Here is a 25,311-nt window from a genome sequence, read left to right as displayed (position 1 = left end):
ATATGGAAAGGAAGAAAAGATCCTCTGAATATGTACATAAATCTAGGAGATGTTTCTGGGTGAGATGTTCCTCTTGTTAGGGAGATTAAATAAACATTGGCAAATGTTTTCAACTAATTCCTTTGTCATTTACTCAAATAGAGTACAACAAAACTGTCAGTGTGGCTCGAAAACAGAACTTGTTAAGCTGTTGTGCGTACATTTTAAACTCGAACCAAACACCAATGAGATGGACCGACGGAAGGCAAGTATTCCCCCCCACCCGATGCGTCGGCGTCTCAAACATCAGGGCTCAACACAAAGTCCCGCTTCTGTCTGCAGGTCCCAGTGACGTCCACATTCACTGGCTAAAAAACGGCCACAACTTGGACACCCCCATAATGGAGTACCGCCTGCCGCTGGGCCAGAGGGAGGTGTTAGTGAGCAGCTGGCTCCGAGAGGGGCCGCTGATCAAGGACGCCCGTTACCGCTGCGTGGCCGAGGCCAGCACGGGACTCGCCACCTCCGAGGTGGACCTGCACCTCACTATCGGAGGTACCCGGACCGGGGATCCGTCTCTAGTAGACCTTGTGGAACGTGTGGCAGGAGGCGGTCGGGTTTCTGGAGGGTGTGTGTCTCCATAAAAGATGTTGTTATCTGACAGATGAGGAGAACATTCCATCCAGGGATTTGAACCAGTGGAGAAGTGCGCTCACAGAGCATGAGCAGCTGGTAAAAAGATGGGAAAAGGCCTGGGTAGGTCCACGTTGTGTTTGTGCGTGCTCGCGTCTGTTTTTTTGAACAGTTGCCTGGACTGCATCTTGTGCACCTAATTTAACATGCTCCGCATGCTTGGCCTCAGGGAACCGAAGCAGTCCATTTATTTTACTGACCAGCTACAAAGTCCGGATTTGTCAGAGCCGTAGCAAATACTCCAGTTGACAATGAAAACCTGTAGATTAATACTCCGTGAGATGAAGGGTCTGCATGTAGCGTCCCACGGTATGAATGAAGTCCTCACAAACTGAGATGTATGAACTAAAAGTACTGATCAGTGAGTCACTGCAGTGTTTTCACTGAGAGCTTTCAACCACATTACTTCTAACTACATTTGAAGCGCCACATGATGTTCTCACCGCATACTGCTAACTGTGTTGCTGATACATTAACACTTAGGTTCCTTTGAAAGTTCTTATATCATTGCCTTTAAATTTTTTTTTTTTTTCTTATTATATCTTATGGTTTGTATCAGCTGGTATGTTTTAATACTCGCATGCATGCAGTTTGTCAAGGAAAATTAAGTTAATTGAAAAAAATCCTGATATATTAAATATGCATTTAGTTAATAAGCTCAAAGATGAGGCAGTTTTACAGGCTGAGTCAATTTATATGCTTATAATTTCATTGATATGGCTTTTTTTTAACAGGGTCATGGTAGTTCCTGAGTCTGGTTTTTGTAAGGCCTAAGCACATTAACTCGTTTTATTTCCCAGTCACTATTGTGTTTTTTGTTTCACACAAGAACAGATGTTGGTGACTTGGTTGAAAAAAATATATGAATTGAAAGAACGAAACATACATATAAATTGCGTTTTTTGGTGCATTCATTGCATAAATCAATATGAACAGATCAGCTTTCAGGATTCCCTTTAAACATTGAATCTTCTAGAGGGTTATGCTATTGCATTTCATTTATTTCATTAAATAAAGGAGCTTGTTCAAATTCTTTTATTTCAAGAATGAATGGGTTTCCCCAAAAAATCTGAAAATCTTTTTTTTTAGACTTGACTTGATAAGCTTTAGTGCACAAGTGACGGTTACAGTAGTTGTGTTCTACAAAGCTATAAAGACTTACTAGATATTTTAAGGAGTGTTTAGTGCTTTTTTCTTTACTGTCTAAGGATCCCAACAGTCTAACTCTCCTGCAATGTGGAAAAAACATTAGGAAGTCAAACACTTGAACAGAAAAAAAAAAAAGAAGACATGTAATTATGAGTTCAAGTGCAGCCAGGATTGTTTCATCCTGGACAAGTTTAAAAACGGCTCTCTGGTGTCCTTCACTGCTCGTACAGTCCGGCTGTGTTCTCCCTGCAGGAAAGCTGTGACGGCCACAACGCTCTCTGAAGACTCGTGTCGGCTGACCTGGGTTTTGAACACGGTCCCCGGTGCGGGTGGGCCACGCCTTTTTGACACTGAAACTATCAGAAACAGCTGGAACACTCGGCCCCAGTGTCACAAGAGTTTGCAGCAGCTGCTTCCAGCCCAGGAGCTCACCTGGTTGACGGGGCGGCGGTGGGCCTCGTACCGAACCCTGCGAGGTCACGACGCTCCACGGTTCACTCAGTTTGTGGACAAGTGGCCCGCCAGTGATTGTATGGATCAATAAACCTGTTTGTATGTGCTGATCAGATTGTGGTATTGACAGCTGTTCAGACCTGTGTGTTTTATCTTCAGACTGTTTAGTCCGAGCGATTTGACTCTTGACTCTCTTTAGGCCCAGGGTATCGATTCTCATTAATCACAGTTTATCTCTCGTGTACGACATTATGCCAGATTACAGCATCACAGAGTGAAATGCAGGGTAAACCTGCAGCAGAGTTTAACAGACGCATGCAACGGATTGAATTGTTTGACTTTCTGCTTTGTGACTCCTGTTATTCACATTGAAACTGTGAGGCGACCCACAGCAGAAATAAACTGTTTTGTCAACTGCTTCCATTGATTTAAACATGAATGTGTTCATGCATTTTCATACCAGGTAGATACTCAGTCTTTTAGAAGTTCCAGTTTCAGCTCTTGCTGCATCAAACTGGAAGCCATGTCAGCTTTTTTTCCTGCAGAAACACTTCAAACCAGATGAATTATTTACCAACCTCCACAGAGCATCATGACCAAGCATTTCTCCAGTCAGCCATGACTTTTGCAGAGGGCATAACACTTCCCTTGACAGACATCCGGACTGACATGAGGTATATAAAAAAAAAAAAAGAGCATTCAGTGAAATTCAGAGTTGAGAGCATTCACCTGTCAACATAAACATAAATATATCCAACATTATGGATTTGAAATAAACAGACTGCTGGGATAATGTTAGTCTCACATGAACGGAATTAATTTGGCTTAATAAAAGAAGCAAAAGTAACTTTTTGTGGAGAAGCACTTTAGTGTAATGTCACACTTGTTTCTAAGATTTCTCCAAACTCTCACTTCAGATTCATTTTTGGGTGCAATCAGGCAGCTGGGAAATCAGAAAGAGATTTTTATGGGCAAACTAAAACACAGGATGTGACCCTGATAAACAATTTCGCTACCACAACGTAGATTGAAGAAAAAAATCCACCTGATGGGTCATCATGATTCACAATTAAATTCCCATTACATTTAAGAAAATTACTTTCCAAGAATATTTTTTTGACGTTTAACATTAGTCATGGTATGATTGTTTCTAATCTTTAAAATATTTTTGCAACATATTTGTTTACTCTCTCAGAATTGCTATATTGAAATGCTTCGAATTGACGTTTCACCATATCAGTTATTGCAGTAAATTGCAGTGAGAGAGGATAGCCATACAGTCCACCATTCTCACAAGTTGATCTACAGCGCCCTCTGGTGACCAAAAATAAACAGTGACGTGAAGGCATACAGGGGATTGTTTATTCAATTATTTCAGTCTAACAGAAAGTTTTCCGATCATTTCAGTCAACACAAACCCCAGTTCCTCATGAAATGACATTAATAAAGTAGATGTTTGGTCAACCCTTCGCTGACAAGCTGCTCGAGTCATTTATTCGGTAAAGGTCTTCTGAACAGAAGGATGTGAGGCTCTGGAAAAAAAAAAAAAAGACAAGAGGCAAGTTACCAACAAACAAGCAAAGGTCAAACAATTTAATTTTAATCTCTGTGTTTACACACTCTGGCTCATTTTACTGCATCCACACTTGAGATTTCCATTTTGGTGATTATAAGCCTTCGTCTCAGTGCAGTCATGTGTGAAGTTATAGAGTACCTGGCTCGTGGATCATGTAATGAATCCATCCTCGGGACTGCTGCACGCCCAACTTCCTCCACTCATCTTCAGTCATCAGGTGGGATTTGGGGACATATTTAGCGATTTCCCGGGGCAGAACAACATGTCTGATGAGAGGAGGGAGAAAAAGCAAAATGCTCTAACTAGTTAGGTAAGTTTTCAATTCGATTTCCTTCACACAAAGCTCACACTGAGTTCAGAGGTAAAAGTGTATTTTGAAAGAAATAACGTCAATTAATAAGCAATACTGAGGGGCTCTTCAATTAGTTAATGAATAGCAGCTGTGTGTACTCACTACTCTTTGCAAAAGCTATCTGGTGTTTGTTTAATCTGCATTTAGCATTTTTCCTCTTAATTTAACTTACTTTTCTGTTGGTCCACATATTAAAAATAATGTTAAAAAAAGCCACAAAAGAACTAGTAGCTCAATTATTGGTCAAAAACATCAACAGGTGACGCATTGAAATTGTGACATTTATGATTCCCAAACTGAAACAGCAGTTGTTAACGCCTTCGGCTCACCTGTACTCGTATTGGTCGTCATTATATCTGTCCGAATAGTAAATCTGACTTGAAGACATATTTCCGGATGATGTGGATTTATTCAGAAACCACAAGACATCTTCCAAGCACAAGTCTGGCTCTTTCCAAGTAAATTGCTCGGAAACTCTGATTGGACGATTTACTGTCGGTCATGTGGCCACAGTGGGCGGAGCCTGGTGGCCACGTAGAAGAGACGCAGTCGCATTGGTTGCTACGTCGTACGTCAGCGAGACGCCATATTGGACCGGGCAATCTGCTCGTCTTTGGTATGTAAAACAACTCTTTCAATTTTATTGCTAAAGTATAAAATTACAGAAATTCACTTTCTTAACCTGGCTTCATATTTGAAATGGACATACACCTGACCATGAATACATTCTCTCCTCTCCACAGGTCTCCTCCTCAATGAAGGTGAGGAGACGGAGTGGATGTGCCTTGCTGACTTAATTGGCTTTCCCAGGTATTTAAAAATTATTTCTCAAACAAAACAGAGGAATTCTTTAAATTATTGCTAGGGGCAGTTTTGACCCACTCTTCTGCAGCTGTTATACGTGTAGCTTTGGGCTTTTGTTACTGTTTTTCTTGAAGAAAGCACAAAGTTGCGGTATCAACCTTGAACGGTAAAAAGTGGTATAGAAGGTCGATAGATGGAGGGTTTTTTTTCCTCATTTTTCTTATCTGAACCCTTCATTAACAGTTTTGGAAATAGAACACAATGTGTTGTTCTGCGAACAGTTATCATTCAATAAATCTGAATGTATGTTGAAGCGTATTGACCAGGTTAACAGCAGTATTTATGATGGAAACCAGCTGTTTGTAATTAATTTTTAATTCAGAAACCTACAACAATTTATTTAAGGAACCTGTGAAAGACTTAGTCGTTCATATCTAAATAAGTAATCTTTTGCAGAAAAATGCAGTGGCCTCGTGTTTGTCCAGAGGTGTGTGTTGCCCAGTTCATCATTATGATGGCTGTGTTGGGCTGGAGGTCAATTCATCATGTGTTTATGTTGGGCATGAAACAACAGCTTAGTATTACAAGAAACTTTACAAATATGAACAGTTAATAAATGAATATAAAAAATTTTCGGGGGGACAAAGCCTAAACAGTGTTTAAATAAAGTGTGGACTCTTCCTTCTTTCTAGCTTACTTTCTACCTGACTCAAGAGGTTACTATACATTTATTTGATTGGCTGGTTGGTGAGTGGGTGTCTGCTGATGGTACCCCCTAGTACCCTCCCATTAGAGGTTTACCTGCCACATTTATTTGGGAGGAAGCCCATAGGTTGGCCCTGGAACCACTGGAGGGATTTTATCTCTCACTTGGTCAAGGACCAGCTTTGGTTCCTCTGAGAAGAGCTAGAACAAGTTACACAACAGATCTTTGAATGTCTGTGCTCTCCATACTGCCACTGCGACCCTATGTGGACTCGGATGGATGGATGGATATCTGTGTGCGCTGTTATATGCTGCACTATTCACAGCAATACACTCATGCATAAATGATTCTTCTATGCCTTTGCTGCTTTTTAATGAACCATTCACACAAAGCTGAAATGGTGCCCCAGACACGATTATGAAAATCAGCTCTCAAGGCTGTGGATGTTATTGTCCACGCAGGAAATTCTTACATCACTGCGCCCTCTTCAAGCAGTCTATCAATATTGCTTGCTTCTGCTATTCATTTTATTATGTGTGTTTTGAGATTTTGTGAAACATGACACATGATTGTGTAACCACAGGCAGCGATGTTATTGAAACATGGTCACAGTGTGGCCCAGTCTTATAGCATTAATGTAGGGCAAGGCAATTACATTAGAACTTTCATTCACTGCAGTCATAATGGGAACCAGATGTTGTATAATCTTTTATTTATATCATCATCAAATGTAGAGGTGTCCCTTGTCCATGCGATTGTCTACAGAGTGACAGGAGGAAGAATAATCACTTTAATAATATCCTGAGTTTTAAATTGACATCAACGTGTTGACGCAATAGAAACCTTTCATTTTGGTTCTCTTTCTCTCTTGTGTTCTAAATAGACTCAAACTGTTAGATTCCACTTTGTCATTTAGAGATATGAGAAAATCAACTCTAGGATTTCTGTTAAAAATGTCAAACTTCAGTGGCATGAAAGCAGTAAAACTGGTTTTTGTTTCTAAGTGATGTAACGAAAGCAATTATGTGACAGGTCAAACTCAAACTCAGGTGTGTGAGACTGAGAAGTTGCTCCCCACAAGGCGCCCAGTAGTTCTCCTGGCAGCGTTTCATTTGAAGATGTCACTGAGCTGTAAACATGACCTCCATCCATCTTCGATCCAGCTCAGGTCCTTGAGGTGCTGGAGCTGACGTGAAAACAGGATGCACCTTGTACAGGTCACCAGTCCGTCACAGGACAAACGCAGAGAGATGGACATGAACACACACTCACATTTGTCACTACAGGCAATGCAGAGTCGTGTTTTTATTGTAAATGTCTCAATGTAACATTCACTAAATTTCTGATGCTTTGTATTTCATGTTTAATCATTATGTAATCTCTCTCTCTCTCTCTCTTTCTCTCTCTCTGTCACACACACAGAAAACGGTCACATTTTACCAGTTGTATGCATCTCCCTTTTCTGTAACGTTGATTATTTGCTTGTAGGTAGCTAGTCTGAAAATAACTTGCTTTTTTGAATGTTTTCTGTAGCCTGGCAACAGTCACCAAGTGGAGAAATGTCTGCTGCCTTCCTCACCGATGGATGCTCTTTTCCTCCGTCTCTCCAGGCTCATTTGTTTTTAATGTGCGTCTCCACAATCAAATCAAAAAGGAAAAAAAAAAAAAAAGATTATCATAATGATAATCTCACAAATATCTGGTTTTCTCAACATATTTTGACATCTTGTAAATGTCTTGAACAGCCCCTGATTGTCTGAATGATTTCATTGAGGAAATCGGTGGAAAAAAACCTTTATAGTGATCCCGTCAGCAGAAGGTTTTACCTCTCGCTTCCCCACTGTGGATTGTTCAGATGTTATCGATTGCTCTTTATTTAGTCTGGAGAAGAACATCTCAGATTTCTCTGTTACGGACATTTCTGCTATTTATTATTTATCGGCTGCTTTGTGACCTGTTCACAGATGGATCCCGTTATAGCGCACAGGAAGCTCCACACTGTGGCCTGTGCAGCGTACTGCAGCACCGACACCTGCCGGGTGTCAGTCAATAGAAGCCCCCCTCCTGGTGAGCGTGCATCATGGTCATCCCAGCAGCTGAGGATATTTCTGATATTTTTGCCCTTTGCTTTCAACTCAGGCCCCCTGCGTCTGCGTCTTCACAGAGGCGGTGAAAAGAGTCCGTTTGTCTCCAGTTTCTCAGCACCTGTGACCAACTGGACCGACATGCAGTACAACACAGGGTGTGAGTAAACAGCTCTCAGGTATTTCAGGAGATCGTCTGCCACAATATTTATTTATTTTTATATATTTTTCAAATCCTGGGAGTTTAGTGGATTAGGGTGACTTAATCCCAATGATTTACTGTGGAAACGACTGCAAAAGGAAAGATATAAGAACAAAAAAACAGTTTGACATGTTAATATTTACTGACAGAATAGTTTTCAAACACTTAGTGTTCGGAATGTCTTTCTCTCAGACAAGCATCACTCTCCATCCTGCAGACAAGAGCAACACCAGCACAGGCTTCCTCAAATCTTTGATTGGATGCTCAAACTTTTTCAATATTCTATTCTATGAAATGTTTTAAAGAGAAACAACACTTCTAGTGATTGCATTAGACATAAATATGAATTTTGGGAATGAAATGGGGCTTATATAATTTATATTATATATATTATATATATATTTATATTCTTCCTCTGCTTCTAACTTTGGGCTATTTCCATTCATTTACTAGACGTTTAGTATCAAACGTTTTCCTTGTTTAATAGACATAATGTTTAAATCTACATGTGGTTGAGATTAATGTTTCCTAAAATTTATTAGCAGATACAAATATGAATAGATTGATCGATAAAATGCTCACCAGCATTAAGCACTAACCTGATATATTTCCATGTATCATCATTATGATAATGTGTTTAAAATGTTGACAGGATGTAATAGGAGGGCAATTCTTTTTTATTCAGGCTGTCAAATCTTCAGTGTCCAAATATAGAATCATTTTTTTTCCCAAAATACATTTGTCGGTCCACTGCATTCATACTATCTGCCCTCATACACACAAACAGTAAATCACTAATTAAATGTGTAGGTGGTAACTGTTCACATGAATGTGGATGGGGGGAAAAAAAGAAGGTGATGCTGGTGACAGTCTAAGTGGTGGGGGTGGCATCCTTCCTCCCCATCTACTCCCTTCATGTTATTTTCCTTCTCAACCTTGTGCCGACGGATTCATTCAATTATTAAATGATGCAAACATTCAGCATCTGACGGCGCACAGAGCCGTTTCAGGAGGCAGCGAAGGGGAAAACAAGACGTGCACCTGTGTCAGAAATGGTCTCGTCCACTATTCTGCAAGCCTCCCCTGAATGAGTCATCCAGCCGGCTCCTCATTGGATAAGACCATGCCATCCCTAGGGATTGCCTTGCAGAGGCAGAAAGGCCTTGCTTCCATTCACAGAAACACTGGTATGCCAGCCTGCTATTTCATTCACATAAAAGACTAAACATCGCATGCTTTTTTTTTTGTCCTCCGCTCGTTTCCTCCTTTGTCTTTTTGCCTCCTCCTTTGATTTGCGAGGGCTTGCCTTTTCTTCCCTGCTCCTGTGTTTTTGTGTTTGCCTTTGTTTCTGAGGAGAAGAGGCAGACGTGCTGTCTTTTTTTTTTTTTTTTTTTCTTCTCCCTTTTGCCAGGCAGGAAAGAGAGATATTGGGAGGGACTGCAGTGCGAAATCTGCAGCACAGTGAGAGCGGAAGCTGCTTATGAATGAGTGTCAGTCTTTCGGCTTTGCTTGATGCTCCTGAGGACATTTTATATGAATGTGTGCTTTCCGCTGCCGGGAAGACAAAGATGCTCCGCTGCTGCTGCTCTTAAGGAGACTCTCGGGCTTTTTTCCTCTCTTCCTTTTTGGCTGTTCTGCTCTGTTTGGCGGAGAAACGTTCTGCTTCTCATGTGCTGTTTGTCTTTTTATTATTCATTCACTTCAGTCTGGACTGATTGCTGGTTGTTTTAGGCTGGAAGTGAGTCTGCGTCTGCCTTCTAGTTCTTCTGCTTTTTGGCCGGTTTGTTGCAAAATGCTGATAGAAAAGTAGAGCTACAAATTAAAAGCGTCTCAAAACAGTGTCATGTCAGGAAATGGCAGAACAGCTGAAATGCTTTTGCAGTTAATGATAATTTAGTGATACTTTGCAGAGAAACACAAAGTGCATTAACCAGTCAAAGTCTTTACAGACCTGTCATGTAACTGAGATGTCTGCTTTTATTCTGCTACTATTGTAAGATAACGTTATCATTACTGTTACGCATTTCAAGCCATGCTAAATTTTTACTCCGTTGCTTCTTATGATGAGTTGTGGAGGCTGCTTCTCCATCATTTTAGGGTAATTATTTGTTATCCCTCTGACTAGGCCATCTTTTCTTGAATTAGACTGTGCGGCTCACGTTTGTTTTTAGTATTATCACTTAAATGCATTTTGTATGTACCTTTTTTGAGTCGCTCTGATTGCAGCTGTAGTTCTGTCATTATTTATTTAAATTCAGCCTTTATGTCGTCGTCATTTTTAACACAACTGCGAAATAAATCATCAGGTTTGTAACCATAATTGTTTAAGTCTCGCATTCGAGAGAATTTTAATGAATTATCTTTTTTTTTAGTCAGATTATCAAGCTACCTCTCGCGCTTCATTTCTTTTTCTCTAATAAAAAAAAAATAGGGGGGGTGAGTATAGAATGAGAATAAATATGAGACTGGGGAATTTAAAAATTGATTGGTTCTAGTGTGCTGTAAGTGGGAGGTTTTTTTTCTCCCTCCAACAGGAAGTGATTTGCAGTGTTCAGCAAGCCTTTTGTTGAGAAGGTTTTCTCAGATCAGTGAGTCATGCTTTAGCTCTGAGCCGGCAGGCAGGCAGGCAGGCAGGCAGGCAGGCAGCAGTCAGAGAGTATTTGCTCTTCCCTCGCAGTGTCCGTGATCATCAACAACACAGACCTTTTTCTGTTTTCTGACTTTTGGATTTTGAGGCTAGAATCCAGCAGCAGCAGCAGGAGCAGCATCACCACCACCGCTGGAAACCAAATAAGCTGCACCACAACAGTGACAGCCTTTTATCCTCCTCTTCCCCTGCTTCAGTGTTGTGTTTCCATGGATTGTGCCTGTATGTTTCCCTCGGACGGATTGGATTGCAGCTCTGGATTTTACTGAGGGCAGATTGGACTTTGGCGACAGCAACGGCAGCGGCGGCGGCGGCAGCAGCTCAACACAACCACCACTGTAACCTCAATAGAGAAAATTACAGTCAGGTGGCCTGTGATTGCTAAAAGGCGTTTGCTGCCCGCACCGTGGCTGCTATGTTACAGGAGAGGGCAATCAGCACGGCTCGGCCACATCTGCCGGCACACTTGTGAACAGGGCAGGCTGTGCGTGTCGGTTGGTGGAGAGAGGGGCGCGAGCAAGAGAGGGAAGGGTATGCTTCACCGTACCAAATACAACCGCTTCAGGAATGAGTCAGTGACATCCGTCGATGAGCTTCTCCACGGCCTGTCCATGAACCCCAAGGTCTCGGCCACCCCCCAGTCTGCAGCCGAGACGTCTTACACACCCCCGACCGAGGTCCAGCCCTCCTCCACCACCACTTCTTCCAGCACCCCCGCCAGCCACGGCTCCGACCACTTGGAGGATGGAGGCACCACCCTCTGCACCCTCATCAACAAGGTGTCCGGCCTGAAATTCAGCAACTCGGGCAGCTTGCTCGGCATCAAGGGTCTGCCCTCGGCCGTCAAGGACCTGGCCGTGTCGAAGCTGCAGGGGGGTGGGGGATCAGGCTCAGGCGGCTCCAGTGGCCCGAGCCCCAGTGCAGCGGCGGCGGCGGCGGCAGCAGCCTCTGGCGTGAGTGGCTCTCTGTGCAGCTCTGCCTCCCATTCAAGCCCCTGCTCGCAGCTGGAGACAGCTGTTAGCATGAGCAAGAAGAGCAGGCTGGACGAGCTCCAGCCCGGCGGAGAGGACTGGAACCCGGGCGGAGGGGGCGGACTGGTGAGCAAGCCCTCCAGAGGATGGCTGCACTCAAACGAGAAGATCTCCGGTCCAGGAGTGACATACATCGTGAAGGTTGGTAAATTCAGTCCCCCCCCCCCTCTCTGTCTCGTGTTGCTGCGTGCCCTCTCCCTCTCCTCCAGCTCTTATTCATTCTCTCTTTTCCTTCAATGAAGCTAACAGGGAGGGGAATAAAACAGAGATAATGTAGTTTCACTTGCACATCACAACATGCCCTTGAGTGGGTGTATGTAGGTTGGCTCCAGCAGAAAGCTGAGCGAAGAGGCAGCATCCAGAAAATAGACGTTGAATAATTCAGGAAATGGGGAAGGTCAAGATTGGAGGAAAGTAAGCGAAAAAGCTCTCGGTGCCCAAATAAAAACAACATTCGTCAGTGTCGTTTTAAACATGCTGTAAGCCTTTGTGTTTATACGGCGCCTCTGACAGCCCGGTGTATGTGGAGCCACAGCGTTATGCTTTTGTAACCATGGTGATGTGTTATTTCTGTACATTGTGCACCTCCGGCAGCTCTGTGGCTGTTTCAGCCGGCGCTGGGCGAAAGAGCTGAATGGGAGAGAGACGTGCGCTTCATGTTGGCCTCATCTCGGCCGCGTCTCCGGTTAATGTCGCTCGGCCGTCATACACGTCCCTTAACGGGGCACAAGTTGGCGCAAAACTACAAGAGCTGTGAATGTCATCATGCCGGCAATGAGTCACTAACATAAGGGAGGGATGATGCTGAGCCCTGGCTCTTCAAGGTGTGAAATGAAAGAGGGGGGGAAAAAATGGAAGAAACCATTCTCAATAAAAACGGCAAGGAAAAGTGACTTGCTCATTTGATTGTAGATGAATGTGTGTGTGTTTTTATTTTTAATTGATGCAGCACGTTAAACAAAAATCTGACTGCAGCTTTTATTTTGGCCGAGCGAAACGTGTTGCATTGCAAATGGAGTTACACAGTGTGATTGCCGACGTATGACACCTACTACAACTTTCCCGAACAAAGCCGACTGTATCTGTGACCAGCGTGACATTCCATTAACTGCATTAAGGCCGAGAGCGCTTATTTGTCCAGTCAATGCCCGCTGAAAGCATCCACACTGTGAGGGGGAGGGGGGGGGGGGGATGGGTGCCCCACCCCCGGTCTCTCCCTGTGGTTTGAGTCCTTGCGCGCATCGAGTTCAACGTGATGTTCTGCTCACAGCACTTTTAATTAGCGTCATGCGGTCAGTCCTCGCACATCATGCACCATTACCCTAAAGGGACATTGACTGACAGCGACGCTGTTTACGCTCACACTTTTGACCCATGCGAAGCAATGCGCTTAAACATACAGACAAAAAAAACAAAAAAAAGCACGTGTAGAAACACTGCTGGGTTTACTTCTTCACATATTTTTGATGCAGTTACTTTGTTTTAGTTTTTAAGAGCAAAACTTTCATAAAAGACTCAGTTGTTAAAGTCTGACAAACTGTTACTCTAACAAACAAAGTTGTTTCATTATTATTATACAATATTAGCTTATTCACAGATTCTGTATTTTTCTCTGTTATGGTTGTACTTTCCATTAACTGTTTAGGGAAACTGGGGAAAAGCTGCATGCACCTCTGACAATTTGTCACAAACACATGTTTTGGACTGATAAAAGTCACCAAAGCACCAGGAGAACATGCAAACCCCATACAGACTCTAAAGTTGGAATTTCAAATTGGTGATAGATTTGCTGTGAGAGTGTTGAGCATTACACTATTGTAAAGTCCTTATTTATTTTTGTAATTGTGATTTCAGAATCGGAGTTATTCTGCAAAAAGTTGTGGGGACAGATTTTTTTCAGAAGTGAAATAAGCTGCAACCAGCACACTGCATACACAGTATAATATAAGATATATATCAGGTAGTTTACTGCACAGTATCAGAAATGTATCTTTGCTGGTATATCAGAATGGACGACACGATGAATGATCTTACTATGCACTGTTCATTCATGTTTTTTAAATTCAAAATCTTAATGAAAAAGGGATTTATGGCAATTAACTATGAAAAATGACGCAATTAAGAAATGTTATTTTAAGTTAAGGGCAAGAGAAACCACACTGTTATTTATGTATCTAATTATACATTTTGCTTTATTTTTTTTTGTAATTGATGTGATCACAGTACTCGGCATTATGCATTTTGCATGTTCATCTTGTATAGCTTGTATATTGGTCATCATAAAGAAAAGGCATTTTTGCTTCTGGTTTTTTTTTTTATATATGTCAGTTTTTTTTTTCTTAGAACACGAGTGTTTGATTATCACTATAGTTAAACTAATTTAATCAAGTAGTTTGGTGCCTGTCCCCAGTGCATTAACCTCCTGACCCGACATACTCAGGCTATTCTTCACACAGATAGAGGTTATGATGTCATCTTTTGCAGTATAGCTGCTTTTGCATTAAGACCGTTTCTCAATAAAATTGAAAAATGTCTGGGGAAAAAAATATTTTTAGATACTTTCAATGCTGTATTCATGCAGCTATGAACTTATTGGGAGGGCATCTAGTAATCCCATGACGATATCACACAAGCCACATGCAGCCTCCTGCAACCCTGCTCTGTTGCTTCAGTCTGTTACAATCAAGTGGAACAATTATTGAGACTATGAGCAAGAGTAAAATGAAAACAACTGGATTTATGGCTCAGAAAAGGACACTTGGTTGTAAAATACAACATAAAATTGTAAAAAAAAACTAAACCTTGCACATTCCCGGTTTGATTCTGGGAAAGCTGAGATGTGTTTTCCCTTCTCTGCGACCAAACCCACCTCAGAGCGGGACAGAACAAACCAGGCTGCAGGAAGCCGAGCCGCTTCCTGCGCGGTGTCACTTCGGATGCCTCGTGAAGCCTTTTCCCATTGATGATCACTTCCAAGTTGCGTACTTCACTTCAGAGCTGCCCTTCAGTAAATTTACTTCATTAATGGGACCCAGTGAATCATGTGCTTGTTTATTAGACAGAGGAAAAGTCCGCATGCCGTTCTCAGAACTGCTCTTTTCAGAACAGTTTTAGAAGCGTTTGATGTATTTCTGGCCCTGCTGAATCGCGCTCTTCAAAGTCATTGCTCCAAATTTAGATAACACTCGAAATTTCCAAACGTCACGCTAACAAAGTAAAAAAAAAAAAGAAAAGAAAAAAAAAAAGAAGTGTTTGTTTGCCACATCGTGTCGAATACTCACAGGAGAGGAAAGGAAACACGATATAATGACTCTAATAAATTACAGCGGCTGTTATTTTTAGTGAAAGGAGTGCAAACATTAGCGTGTCTGGATGGTTGTTTTGTTTACGGCCAGATTATGAATGCGATTGTGGTAACGATAAGAACTCATCAGCACAAAATGTTCCTGCTCTGTGCAATATTAATCAGAGGGAGGTGTTGTAATGTGAGGAGCCGTCTGGTACCAAAGACGGTTTGACATCATAGGAGGACACTCGTCGCTTCATGTGGCGTACGAGCACAACTCGAGCGAGCAAGCGAGCGTTGGCTTTTGTGTCAGAGTTTGGCTCTGTGAACTCTTCTTCTGGGTGGATGTTTCTGGAAACTGTGGTATCAGCAAGTTAAAAAAAGGAAGAAAAAAAAACAGAATTGCAGGTGTGCTGCAGGTTCAAATCTGCTTGCATTTCGTTTTTTATACAAGCAGGAGGACATGCTTATTGTGTAATCTCTCTCCTGTGTGTCTTTTCGGTCATGTCATCAAACATAAAATCACGGGTCAAACAAGGCCGATTGGTTGAATTTAAGGTGAACTTTGAACTGGTCACCAGTCTTTCTCAGGGAAAACAATAGAGACACGTGAGTAAAATAAGTGTCCAAAGTGTAAAAAGATACATGGAGTTGTTTCCTGAACCATTCACGCACATTTGAGCAATCCCTGAATCTCCCCCTGGCAGCCATGTTGAGCGCTGAAACACTCGGTGCTGCACAGCTCCGCCCATAATGCACAGCTCCGCCCCCCGCCCCTCTCTACTCTCGGAGAATGCGCATGGAGATAGGCGCTCTGAGGGGGGGACGTGTCGCTAAGGCGAGGAGATTCTTAAAGAGACAGGAACTCATTTCCAGTCGTTTGAGGCAGCCTGATGCAGAGGCAAATTTGATTTAAGTTGTTTTTGACACATGCAGCTTTCACCATCCAACTTTGGGCTGTAGATTGATACTAAAGGGCGAAAAAACACGTAATACCCCCCCTTTAACGTCCCATTTAAAAATACAACTCGGTCATCAAGTGTCAGGTCTTGCCTCTATTAATGTAAGGTACCAGGTTGTTTGAAACTATTGCAGATTGATCAAGACGCAGAAGTAAAACATTCGATTTTCACCACCAGCTGTCGTTCAAATGCAAGTAAAAAATACGTCATGAATGCAGCTTTAATATTTGCAACATGAATAGAGAATCTTGCAGTTTGAGTCATTTTGTGGCCTTTCCGTGTGGAGTTTGCATATTCTCATTGTAATGTGTATAGATTTTATCCAAATGATCCTTCCATGCTCCAAAAACATGCATTTTATGTGAATTGGTGACTCTGAAATTGTGTGAATGTAAGTGATCGGTATCCTGTCCAGTGTGTATCCTTCTCTCATGATGAGCTGGGATCAGTTTGGATAAATGTGTGTAGCAGATGAATGCACTAAAACTAATCTCCTTTTGAAACAGGTGAACTTATGTTTTTGGCATTATTCAGGAAAATTCTGAATGCCTGTCACTGGCATTTAGTGAAAATGCAGTTAAAAGAAACAGGACCAACGCAGTCTTGGCAATTTGACTGTAGATTTATTTCCATAACATCAAACTTGAATCAAATATGTTATGTACAACGTGTGTTTGTTCTGTTTCTGCATGATTCGTTTGCCAATTCTCTGAAGTTGGATATTTTATAAACATGGACGAACCACAGTTACTTTCACTTAACAAATTTCTGCCAATTAATTGAAGAAATATGATTTTGTGTTCCGTTCATTTCCACTCAGACTTTTCCTTCTTGTGTTTCAGTATCTGGGCTGCATAGAAGTCCTTCGGTCAATGAGATCCTTGGATTTCACCACAAGGTCACAAATAACAAGGTATGCTCTGCTTTGTTTTGTTCTGTTTTTCAACGTGGTTTTAAGAGAAATGGATCAAACATACAGATTTGATGGTAGTCGAAAGGCTCATCTCAGCACTTTTTTTTCAGTTTGGTTCGTGAAAAGGAGCTTATAAACACTTACTGTATATTAAAAGCACCTTTCTGCTAACCAGAAGCCTCTGTTTGCTTTTTCTCAGCAGGGAAGAATCAGATTCACTACATCTGCTCAAAGATATTTTCAAAATACTCTTATTATTTTTATTTTCGTAGAACCTTTCATTATATAACTTGCAGTTCAAAGTGCTTAATGAAGAAAATAATGAATAAATAAGAATGCCAAAGCCAACAGAGACCTAATAAACATAAATATAATTAGCTGCTAAATATAGCAACTTTATAGATTCTGCTTTTAAAAAAGCTCTTCTTAAAAGCATGCTTTTATTGGCGGCTTGGCTAAATTCTCTATTAATTTAAATATCTTGACCGAATCAATGGGAAATGCCTATAAATAATTAAGGAGCTGTTTGTTCCTGTTAGCCGGCCTCGGCCCACATGGCATACTTTCATCACCTTCGGTATTGTAACTTATTAATGGCTACAGTGCATCTAAATGATACATGTGCATTAAAAATTAAAGCACACCTTCCTCTGCTTTGTTATTATAAATTCACTGGTAGGTTTCGAGCGTTTGTGTGTGCAGACTGGCTAAATCCAGCAAATTTTCTTTTTTTTTTTTTCTTCTGACCCGGATGAAAATAACAACAAAAACAAGTGTTTATTGGAGACAAAACCACAAAGTAGAAACACACCATATATGCCATCACTAATCAATATGGATAATACGTAATATTTTTTGTGGGAATTAGTGCTGCTGCTAGACTTTCTGAGCGTGTTGTCGGTTGTTGTGAGGCTCTGCTGTGTTTCCTCGTGTTTCCTCCACAGACACATGATGGTGACTCAGAGACAGACAATGACTTAATAGTTTGTCTAGAAAAAAAAAAACATTAAAAAAGAGCGAACAGAAGTGCACAGAAAGAGAGTGCTGCTGATAGACGTGAGAAAATAATTTTATGGATGCTGTTGCTGTTTTTCATAGGTAATAAAAGTTTATTTTTTTTAACGCTTACATCAAGTTTCTGCCCTTGCTTATGATCGATAAACTTACAGGAGAAATGCAGTAGATGAATATAAGGGACATTTATCACAGAGTGTTTGCATCAAGCGTCCTGTAGCTGCACGAGTGTCTCTGGAATCATCGACCAGAGTGCAGCGGGGCAAAGGCCAGCTGTGAATCGGTTTGTGTCATGTTCGCTTTTCTGCTTGACTTCCTGACGTCGCTAACGTTGGCGAGGATGGCCACATAGTGCAGGCTCTCTCTTCTCTTACTGTGTGTGTTTTTGTCTTATAAAGTAAGAGACTGTGGTAAATTACAGAGAGACGAATAGATTAAAAAAAAAAAAAAAAAACCTGCCTCCAGTATAGGTTTTTGTGCTTGGTGCAACTTCTATTCTACATTTTGCTTTTTTTGACTTGTACCATACTCAATAGTGACTTTTAATTTTTGAAAACAGCAAAGTAGATCACATGGTGCAAACAGCATCTACTTACACATAAAATAAGGATAACCCAACGTATGACTTCAATTGCTCGGCTTTGTAAATCTGCTGGTCTTCCTCCTCCTCCTCTTCCTCCTCCTCCTCCTCCTCCCTGTAGGGAAGCCATCAGCCTGGTGTGTGAGGCTGTTCCAGGAACCAAAGGAGGACTGCGGAAGAGAAAGGTACATGGACGAGAAGTGAGGCTCTAACTGCCTGACCTCAGGAAATGAATATTACTCCAAAAGGCAGGAAACAGCATTATAAATTCACCTTCTATATATAGCATCAGCTCCTTTATGAAAAACAAAACAAACAAAAAAAAGAGGGGGAAAAAAATGGGAAGAGAGAGCGAGAGAGGAAGACATGATGAGAGAGAGGTTGAGGAGAGAGGAGCGAGATGAAGAGGTATGGGACTGTACGCGCGTGGGTGTAGCTCCAGCCCACGATGCACTGCACACCGCACACGGTGCTCAGTGACTCATGTGGTGCACAATATCTGTGATCATGAGGCTGAGCCTGTGTGTGTGTGTGAGTGTGTGTCCATGCATGCATGTGTGTATGAGTGTCTGTGTCCTCTGTATGTGTGTCTGTGTTCACATGGCGTGTCTTAATGTGGGGTGTGAAATGAAGCATTACTCTGCTCTCCAGAGCTTGTTCAAATGTCAGGGAAGAGTCTACAACACCGAATCACCACAGACGAGTTTCTCTGCCTCTCTTCTAATAGATGTGTGATATAAAGTAATTTCATTGTGTGTGTGTGTGTGTTAGTGCGACGGGCAAATCATGACGATATCAGCCTCACACGGAGAATCTTCAATGGGTTTTTGTTTATTCAATCTCAAGCCCCATTATTATATATAATCTCTACTTAAAATAATGTCATATTTTATCAAAAATTAAGTTTTAAAGTGTTTCTTTCAGGTGTTTCTTTCCCATATTGATAAACTTTAGTTAGTGCTTTATAAGAAAAGTTTTCATGCAGGAGAGATGTTCTTGGTTTGTGCAGTGAAAATGTTTCCTCTGTATTCATTCAGTAATGCTGATGTGACACATCCATAAAGCCTTTTGAAAAAGTTACAAATGTTAAGTAGACACCTGAGAAAAAAAAGCCAAAACATAAATCAGGAAGCACGAGGATAAAAAGTAAAAGCTTTTAGAGTTTCTTAGTGCCACCTCGAAAAATTTCACCTAATTTCACTCATGTTTTTCTTTGTTTGTGCCTCGCTGTGTTATTTCATGACCCTGGCAGCCTCCATCCAAAGCCCTGTCCAGCATCCTGGGGAAGAGCAACCTGCAGTTTGCGGGCATGTCCATCAACCTGAACATCTCCACCACGAGCCTCAATCTGATGACCCCCGACTGCAAACAGGTCTGTATGATTGCACGTTTAAAAAAAGAATGACCTGCCCAGTGGTTTTAGACGGCCCTTGATTCCTTTAAGTGTTCGCTGTTTCATGCAGAGACACTTAGGTCAATGAAGTAACCTTTTAATCAGATGCTTTCGCAGTTTGATTTGGCTGGAAGTCTTCTGATGTTTGAGGGAATTCCAATTGAATTTGAGAAACAACAAAGATCCTACTATGAGGATAAATCTTCTCAAACAAACTTACTGCCTAATGAGTATTAGCAGGGAGCACATTAGGATCCTCTGAATAATAGAGCTGCTGTGAGCTTCTCTCCCCAACATGCTGCAGCCATGTTGCCTTCATGCAAGATACTATTACATGCTTGGACAAGAATAAATATTCTTTAAATATATACAGCTTTAGAGCTGACTTATCATCTAGATATGTAAAGGCAACGATCGAAAAAATATAAAAAGACTGTTACGACCTAAACAGAAGACTGACTCCTTTCCTTTATTCTTTAATTTACTGTTTTCTGAATTCATAAAACTAGCATACAGATATGCATAGATTAAGGAAAATAACCGTCAACCAACACCACTGCATCATCTGCAAATATGCTGTACAAAACCATAAATGAGGCAATTCATGCTTTACCTGAACCAACACAGCAGCAGTTTTATATTTGATAATAAGGGTTGAACGGACTCAAACTAGGAGTACACTGACATTTTTTGGCTGATCATCTCTCTGCTGTGCACCTTATTGAATAATATGACTGGACTGTGGCTCCTTAAGCCCTTATCCCAACATGAAGTGTTGAATGAGTCAGTCGTAGTTCATTAACAGCAGCTGATGCCAAACAGCTTACAACCAGTAAACAAACCTAAAAATGAAATCAGAGTAAAAGCATGATCAATCTTTGAGAGCTCTTTTACTAATTAAGTATTTGGGATTTGTAGTATTATTATTTTTTATGAGATGGGAGTAGCTTTGGGTCGGATGGATAGATAGGTGAATGATGGATCAGAACTGTTTGCCTCACACCAACTTCCGTCTGTAGCTGTCATTGTTTGAATGAATATGTGAATTTTACTGATGAAGAAGAATTTAGAATGTGGATCACAGTTTTTGACTGTTTTATTGAAAAAAAAATAGTTTATCATCATTGCTTCAGTGAGATCTTACAAGCAAGTTGACAATGTTTCTTAGAGATTCTTACAGGCTGAAATAGGAAGAGAAGTTCCTGAAGAGGTTCACGTTTTGATCACTGTTTGTAGAAGCATGGATTAACTTCCATGCACTGTCTGATTTTCTTTGACAGATCATAGCCAATCATCATATGCAGTCCATCTCCTTTGCATCAGGTGGAGACCCCGTAAGTGTGTTTTTTTTCTAATGGCAAATTTACTCAAAGCATTGTTAAACTAAATAGATCAAACCCTTGCTATTAAAAAGTGGAAACACTTTTTATGTGTAAATACCATGATTCAACTCAAATGTTATCCAATCTAATCACCCCTGATGTATCGTGTTTATTTTCTTCTTCTTCTTTTTTTTAGGACACAACAGATTATGTCGCCTATGTAGCAAAGGATCCAGTTAACAGAAGAGGTGAAGATTATCTATTTTATTATATTGTTAAAAAATATTATTGTCCTTACATGTTGTTAAAAGTGGCGGCTGTGATTTTCATCAGCATGTCACATCCTGGAGTGCTCGGACGGGCTGGCCCAGGACGTCATCAGCACCATCGGCCAGGCCTTCGACCTCCGCTTCCAGCAGTACCTGCAGTGTCCCTCGAGCAAACTGCCCTCCACACACGACAGGTGAGGGGCGGGACAGAGCACAAGGACAACGGCCTCTTCCATAACTCAAGCGTAAACGCACACAGTGAGAATGTCAGTGGTCCGATGTGGGATTAAAGTCAGGGATTGAAGCACTTCTTCTCCTTCAGGGTATTAAATATGGAGGAGCTACCGTGGACAGAAGAGGAGGAGGAGTCAACAGAGCACCCTTACTACAACAACATCCCTGGCAAGATGCCGCCCCCTGGAGGCTTCATCGACACTCGGCTGTCCAATCAGAACACAGCTGCAGATGGATGCCAGGTAGAGCTCTTGTTTCTCAGTGCGTTTACATTGATTTTATGTGTTCTGGTATCACAAAAAAACAGCGTGTTAAAATCATATGAAGCTTCCCAATGTTAGTATTTCTTTTTAAGGAAAACAGTCACGTGCCTTACTGTGTTTCTGCTTGTTTTCAGATGGGTCCAGCCTCCGTAGATCAAACATATTATCAGGGGCGACATTGTGAAAATTGGGGAGATGAAAGAAAGGCTATTTTCATGCAGCAGGGTAAGAGAAAGTTTATTTCACATCAGTTCTGCAGCGAATATCTTTTTTTTTCTTTTACAGTATGACCGTGATTGTTTCTCCGTGTGTCCAGGATCATTCGATATAAGCACTCTGCCCGAGCCTAAAGGTCAGGCAGCCAAGGCGGCAGAAATGCCCACGTATGTGAACACCCAGCAGATCGACGCCCAGGTGCTCGCAGCGCTCCAGGCAGAGGCGGAAAATGTGACAAAAGGCATGGCGGCCGCAGCCAAAGACAGCCCACAGAAGGACCTGTTCGACATGAGTAAGACACGCCTTCAAATATCAGTTTGAAGGAACTTATTGAACTGAAACTGCACCAGATGTGTAAACTTATTTTTTAAAAATTTCAGTTTTGTGAATTCTTGACCAACTCAATGCAATCCGGATCTGTTGGAGTAATGCGTTGGATCTGAGAGGATCTGTATTGTTTCTTTCAGAATAGCGCGGCCTTAGAACAGGAGCTCTTAATTATAGAGGTTTCCTCACTTCTGTTTCTCAGTGGCGTTTTAATAACGTCGTGTCAGTACGAAGACAAAAGCAGGACATTGTTAATGTTGGTGTACAGCTTTACTCCTTTTCATTTTTACTTCAGCCGTGACTCTGCTATTGTAATACATACAGGAGCAGTTGCACATGAGACTAGCATGAAGGAGCCATGACACAAATTACACGTGAACAGTGGAGCCTCTCTTTTATTTTTATTTTTTTTTAAAAAGCATTGTCATGGCATAGTTCACTTTTTTTTTTTTTTTTTTTTTTTTTTGGTTTTGAATTGCACAGTGCACTTCTATCAAACCCTTAAACGTATAACCTTAATTCTATATTAGTGTTCCGTGCTGAAGAGGAATTATAATTTCAAAAAATGTATTTGCAGCATATTTTTCAAAGCAGACATACTTTATTCTGCTGTCTCATGTCAGGATGACTCTGGTTTGAAGCACGGCCCAGATCTGTCTGCTGAAAGCCTGAACGTTCTTCCTTCCATCTGAGCATTGTGCGCATTGATCGTACGCACAATTCTCCTAACCAGCTGATTTTATTGGTGACTTTAAATAGACTGTAGATGGAATGACATTATCACATTAGAAAAGAGCTGATCACTGACAAACACATTATTTCTTCATGGCCCTCAATAACATAAAGTGAGATCTATTCATATCTGGACATGTTCAGCACCTTGGCTCTGTACACTACCGGAATTGATTTGGTATAGGAAACAATCAATACGTGCTTTAAGTGCAGACGCTCAGCTTTAACTTTAACTCCATTAACATGATTTGATACCATCTTAAAAAATACAAAAGCAGATGATCTAAGGAAGGTTAGGCTCAGAATTATCGTCTGTTAATGACCATGATCACTGTTTAGGTTGGCAGGTTTTGAATTTGGAATCGCTATATATCAAATCAGATATTTCTGTGGGATTTTGTTTTAATGTGACTCTTGATCAGGGATTTTAAAGGTTTCTCATGTCAGTAGTGATAGTTTCATGTAGGACCTTGTAATGTTTTGCTGATTTTAAATTATGATTGGTTGAAGCTGTTGGGGAATAAAAAGCACATCGTTACACTTTCTAGTTTGATGCTTTTAATATAATAATAAAGTATTTAATGTTGCTGTTACCTTAATGATAAACTGTCATTTAAATTTTTGTCAATTATCCCCAAGGTAAATATAACCACTTGTACAAATATGTGTTTTAGGGAAATAGCTGGAAGATTGAACTGCATTTTATGACTTTCTGCTGTTCACAGTGCATTTCTCCTCTCTTAATTCATCGTTTCATGCCTGCCCATTAACGCCAGAGCCCTTCGAGGACGCCATCCAGTCCCAGTCGCAGCCCCAGCCCCCGTCCCAGGGCCAGGCCCAGTCCCAGGTCTCGGGTCTTCACAAGGCGGCGTCGGTGGACAACTCCAGCCCGCTGCTGGTGCGCTCGCTGGCCTTCCGGGCGCAGGAGGAGCTGGAAGGCCAGACGTGGTACCACGGCAAGATGAGCCGGCGGGACGCCGAGAAACTGTTGAGAGACGACGGGGACTTTCTCGTCCGCAAGAGCACGACCAACCCGGGGTCCTACGTTCTGACGGGCATGCACAACGGACTTGCCAAACACCTCCTGCTGGTGGACCCTGAGGGCACGGTACGGAGAGATGGTTTAATAGGATGAATCTTTTACCCTTTCTCAGTCACTAAACTAAATCTTCTTTATCTTTCCAAAAGGTACGGACAAAAGATCACGTGTTTGACAGCATCAGCCACCTCATTGGCCATCACCGTGACAACAATCTGCCAATCGTGTCGGCCGGGAGCGAACTGTGCCTCCTGCAGCCCGTCATAAGGAAACAGTGATGCTTGCAATGCCTTATGGGAAAACAGAAAGGTTCCAAACGGTTCTCCCATCCCGGAACTTAAAGATGGCGCGCGAGAAGAAGCTGCTTTAAAGAGGCGATTTACACCGACTGAGCTTTCGGGGAAAACTGTCCAGCGGTTTCTTTACCGGAGTCTTGGAAGACGCAAGATTTGTTTAAGATAAAAAAAGATTATTTATAGAACTGTTATTATTTTGTTGTGACGACTGAAATGCTATATTTTTGAGAAGACATAGGTGCATTTGGACATAATATGTTGATTTGGTGTTTTAAAAAGACATTGAAAAAAAAAAAGACTGATGTTCTTGTAGTTTAGATGAAGAGCAAATCACACCTCAGAGAGGTGGAAACAAGAGTATTTTAGAATAAAAATCTGAAATTTTAGTTTTGTCTGTCAAGCACAACCTACATTTCTACGGGAGCTGTTGGCTAAGAGGAAGCAGAAATGCTGTTAATAATAAATGAATTTAGGGAAAAAAAATGTCCTTTAATCTCACCAGTAGTGTGACGGCTTACTCCAATTAGTCAATATACGAAACCTGCTTTTATCGGCGATTAGAATCGAATGTGTTTTTGCTTTGCAGTTGTCACAAAGTGTTTGGGGCGCAAACAGACGCCCTTCATAGTGCTGTCAATGGCTTTAAAGATGAACTTTTTTATGAAGTATTTTCTCGTGTCACTGCAGTCGCATGACTTAAGATCAACTGTTCTCGTGGCCATGTTCGTAGACCTTGATACCCCTTTATTTGGAAGAGGTGCTTGTGTATGCTGACACTGTACAAATATT

At 41.5% G+C, this 25,311-nt stretch overlaps 3 protein-coding genes across 3 annotated transcripts in view; 2 read left to right on the top strand and 1 right to left on the bottom strand.

Moving 5' to 3' along the window:
- The window catches only part of sema4d (sema domain, immunoglobulin domain (Ig), transmembrane domain (TM) and short cytoplasmic domain, (semaphorin) 4D), a 39,043-nt gene extending 36,365 nt beyond the window's left edge, over positions 1 to 2,678 (top strand). Inside the window, exons 18-20 of the mRNA XM_030084362.1 lie at positions 322 to 534; positions 644 to 735; positions 2,074 to 2,678. Of these exons, the coding sequence (XP_029940222.1) occupies positions 322 to 534; positions 644 to 735; positions 2,074 to 2,103 (335 nt within the window). The 3' untranslated portion in view covers positions 2,104 to 2,678. The remainder of the gene's footprint in view (positions 1 to 321; positions 535 to 643; positions 736 to 2,073) is intronic.
- A 946-nt stretch (positions 2,679 to 3,624) lies between these two features.
- On the bottom strand, positions 3,625 to 4,714 carry LOC115383034 (cyclin-dependent kinases regulatory subunit 1). The gene is made up of 3 exons (XM_030085043.1): positions 4,532 to 4,714; positions 3,989 to 4,116; positions 3,625 to 3,806 (listed from the first exon to the last, which is right to left on the bottom strand). Exons 1-3 carry the CDS (start codon positions 4,588 to 4,590, stop codon positions 3,763 to 3,765), a joined length of 231 nt encoding a protein of 76 aa, XP_029940903.1. The 5' UTR covers positions 4,591 to 4,714; the 3' UTR covers positions 3,625 to 3,762.
- Positions 4,715 to 10,234: 5,520 nt separating this feature from the next.
- On the top strand, positions 10,235 to 25,303 carry shc3 (SHC (Src homology 2 domain containing) transforming protein 3). Its single transcript, XM_030085057.1, has 12 exons — positions 10,235 to 11,817; positions 16,767 to 16,837; positions 18,553 to 18,616; positions 19,684 to 19,803; positions 21,105 to 21,158; positions 21,343 to 21,394; positions 21,480 to 21,609; positions 21,738 to 21,891; positions 22,047 to 22,137; positions 22,229 to 22,420; positions 23,964 to 24,295; positions 24,376 to 25,303. The coding sequence occupies exons 1-12, from the start codon at positions 11,179 to 11,181 to the stop codon at positions 24,502 to 24,504; spliced, it is 2,028 nt and encodes a 675-aa protein (XP_029940917.1). The 5' UTR covers positions 10,235 to 11,178; the 3' UTR covers positions 24,505 to 25,303.
- Positions 25,304 to 25,311: the final 8 nt, after the last annotated feature.

This window comes from Salarias fasciatus (genome assembly GCF_902148845.1).
Source record: "Salarias fasciatus chromosome 7 unlocalized genomic scaffold, fSalaFa1.1 super_scaffold_4, whole genome shotgun sequence".
Lineage (NCBI taxonomy): Eukaryota > Metazoa > Chordata > Actinopteri > Blenniiformes > Blenniidae > Salarias > Salarias fasciatus.
The sequence above is the reverse complement of the archived record's forward strand: the minus strand, read 5'-3'. Positions and strand labels throughout refer to the sequence as shown.

Coding starts and splice junctions, on each gene's coding strand:
- shc3 (XM_030085057.1), top strand. CDS start 11,179: ATGCTTCACCGTACCAAATACAACCGCTTCAGGAATGAGTCAGTGACA. Junction 21,159..21,342: donor TTGCATCAGGTGGAGACCCC/GTAAGTGTGTTT, acceptor TCTTTTTTTTAG/GACACAACAGATTATGTCGC. Junction 24,296..24,375: donor TGGTGGACCCTGAGGGCACG/GTACGGAGAGAT, acceptor TCTTTCCAAAAG/GTACGGACAAAAGATCACGT.
- LOC115383034 (XM_030085043.1), bottom strand. CDS start 4,590: ATGTCTTCAAGTCAGATTTACTATTCGGACAGATATAATGACGACCAA. Junction 4,117..4,531: donor GACGACCAATACGAGTACAG/GTGAGCCGAAGG, acceptor TCCTCTCATCAG/ACATGTTGTTCTGCCCCGGG. Junction 3,807..3,988: donor TTACATGATCCACGAGCCAG/GTACTCTATAAC, acceptor TTTTTTTTCCAG/AGCCTCACATCCTTCTGTTC.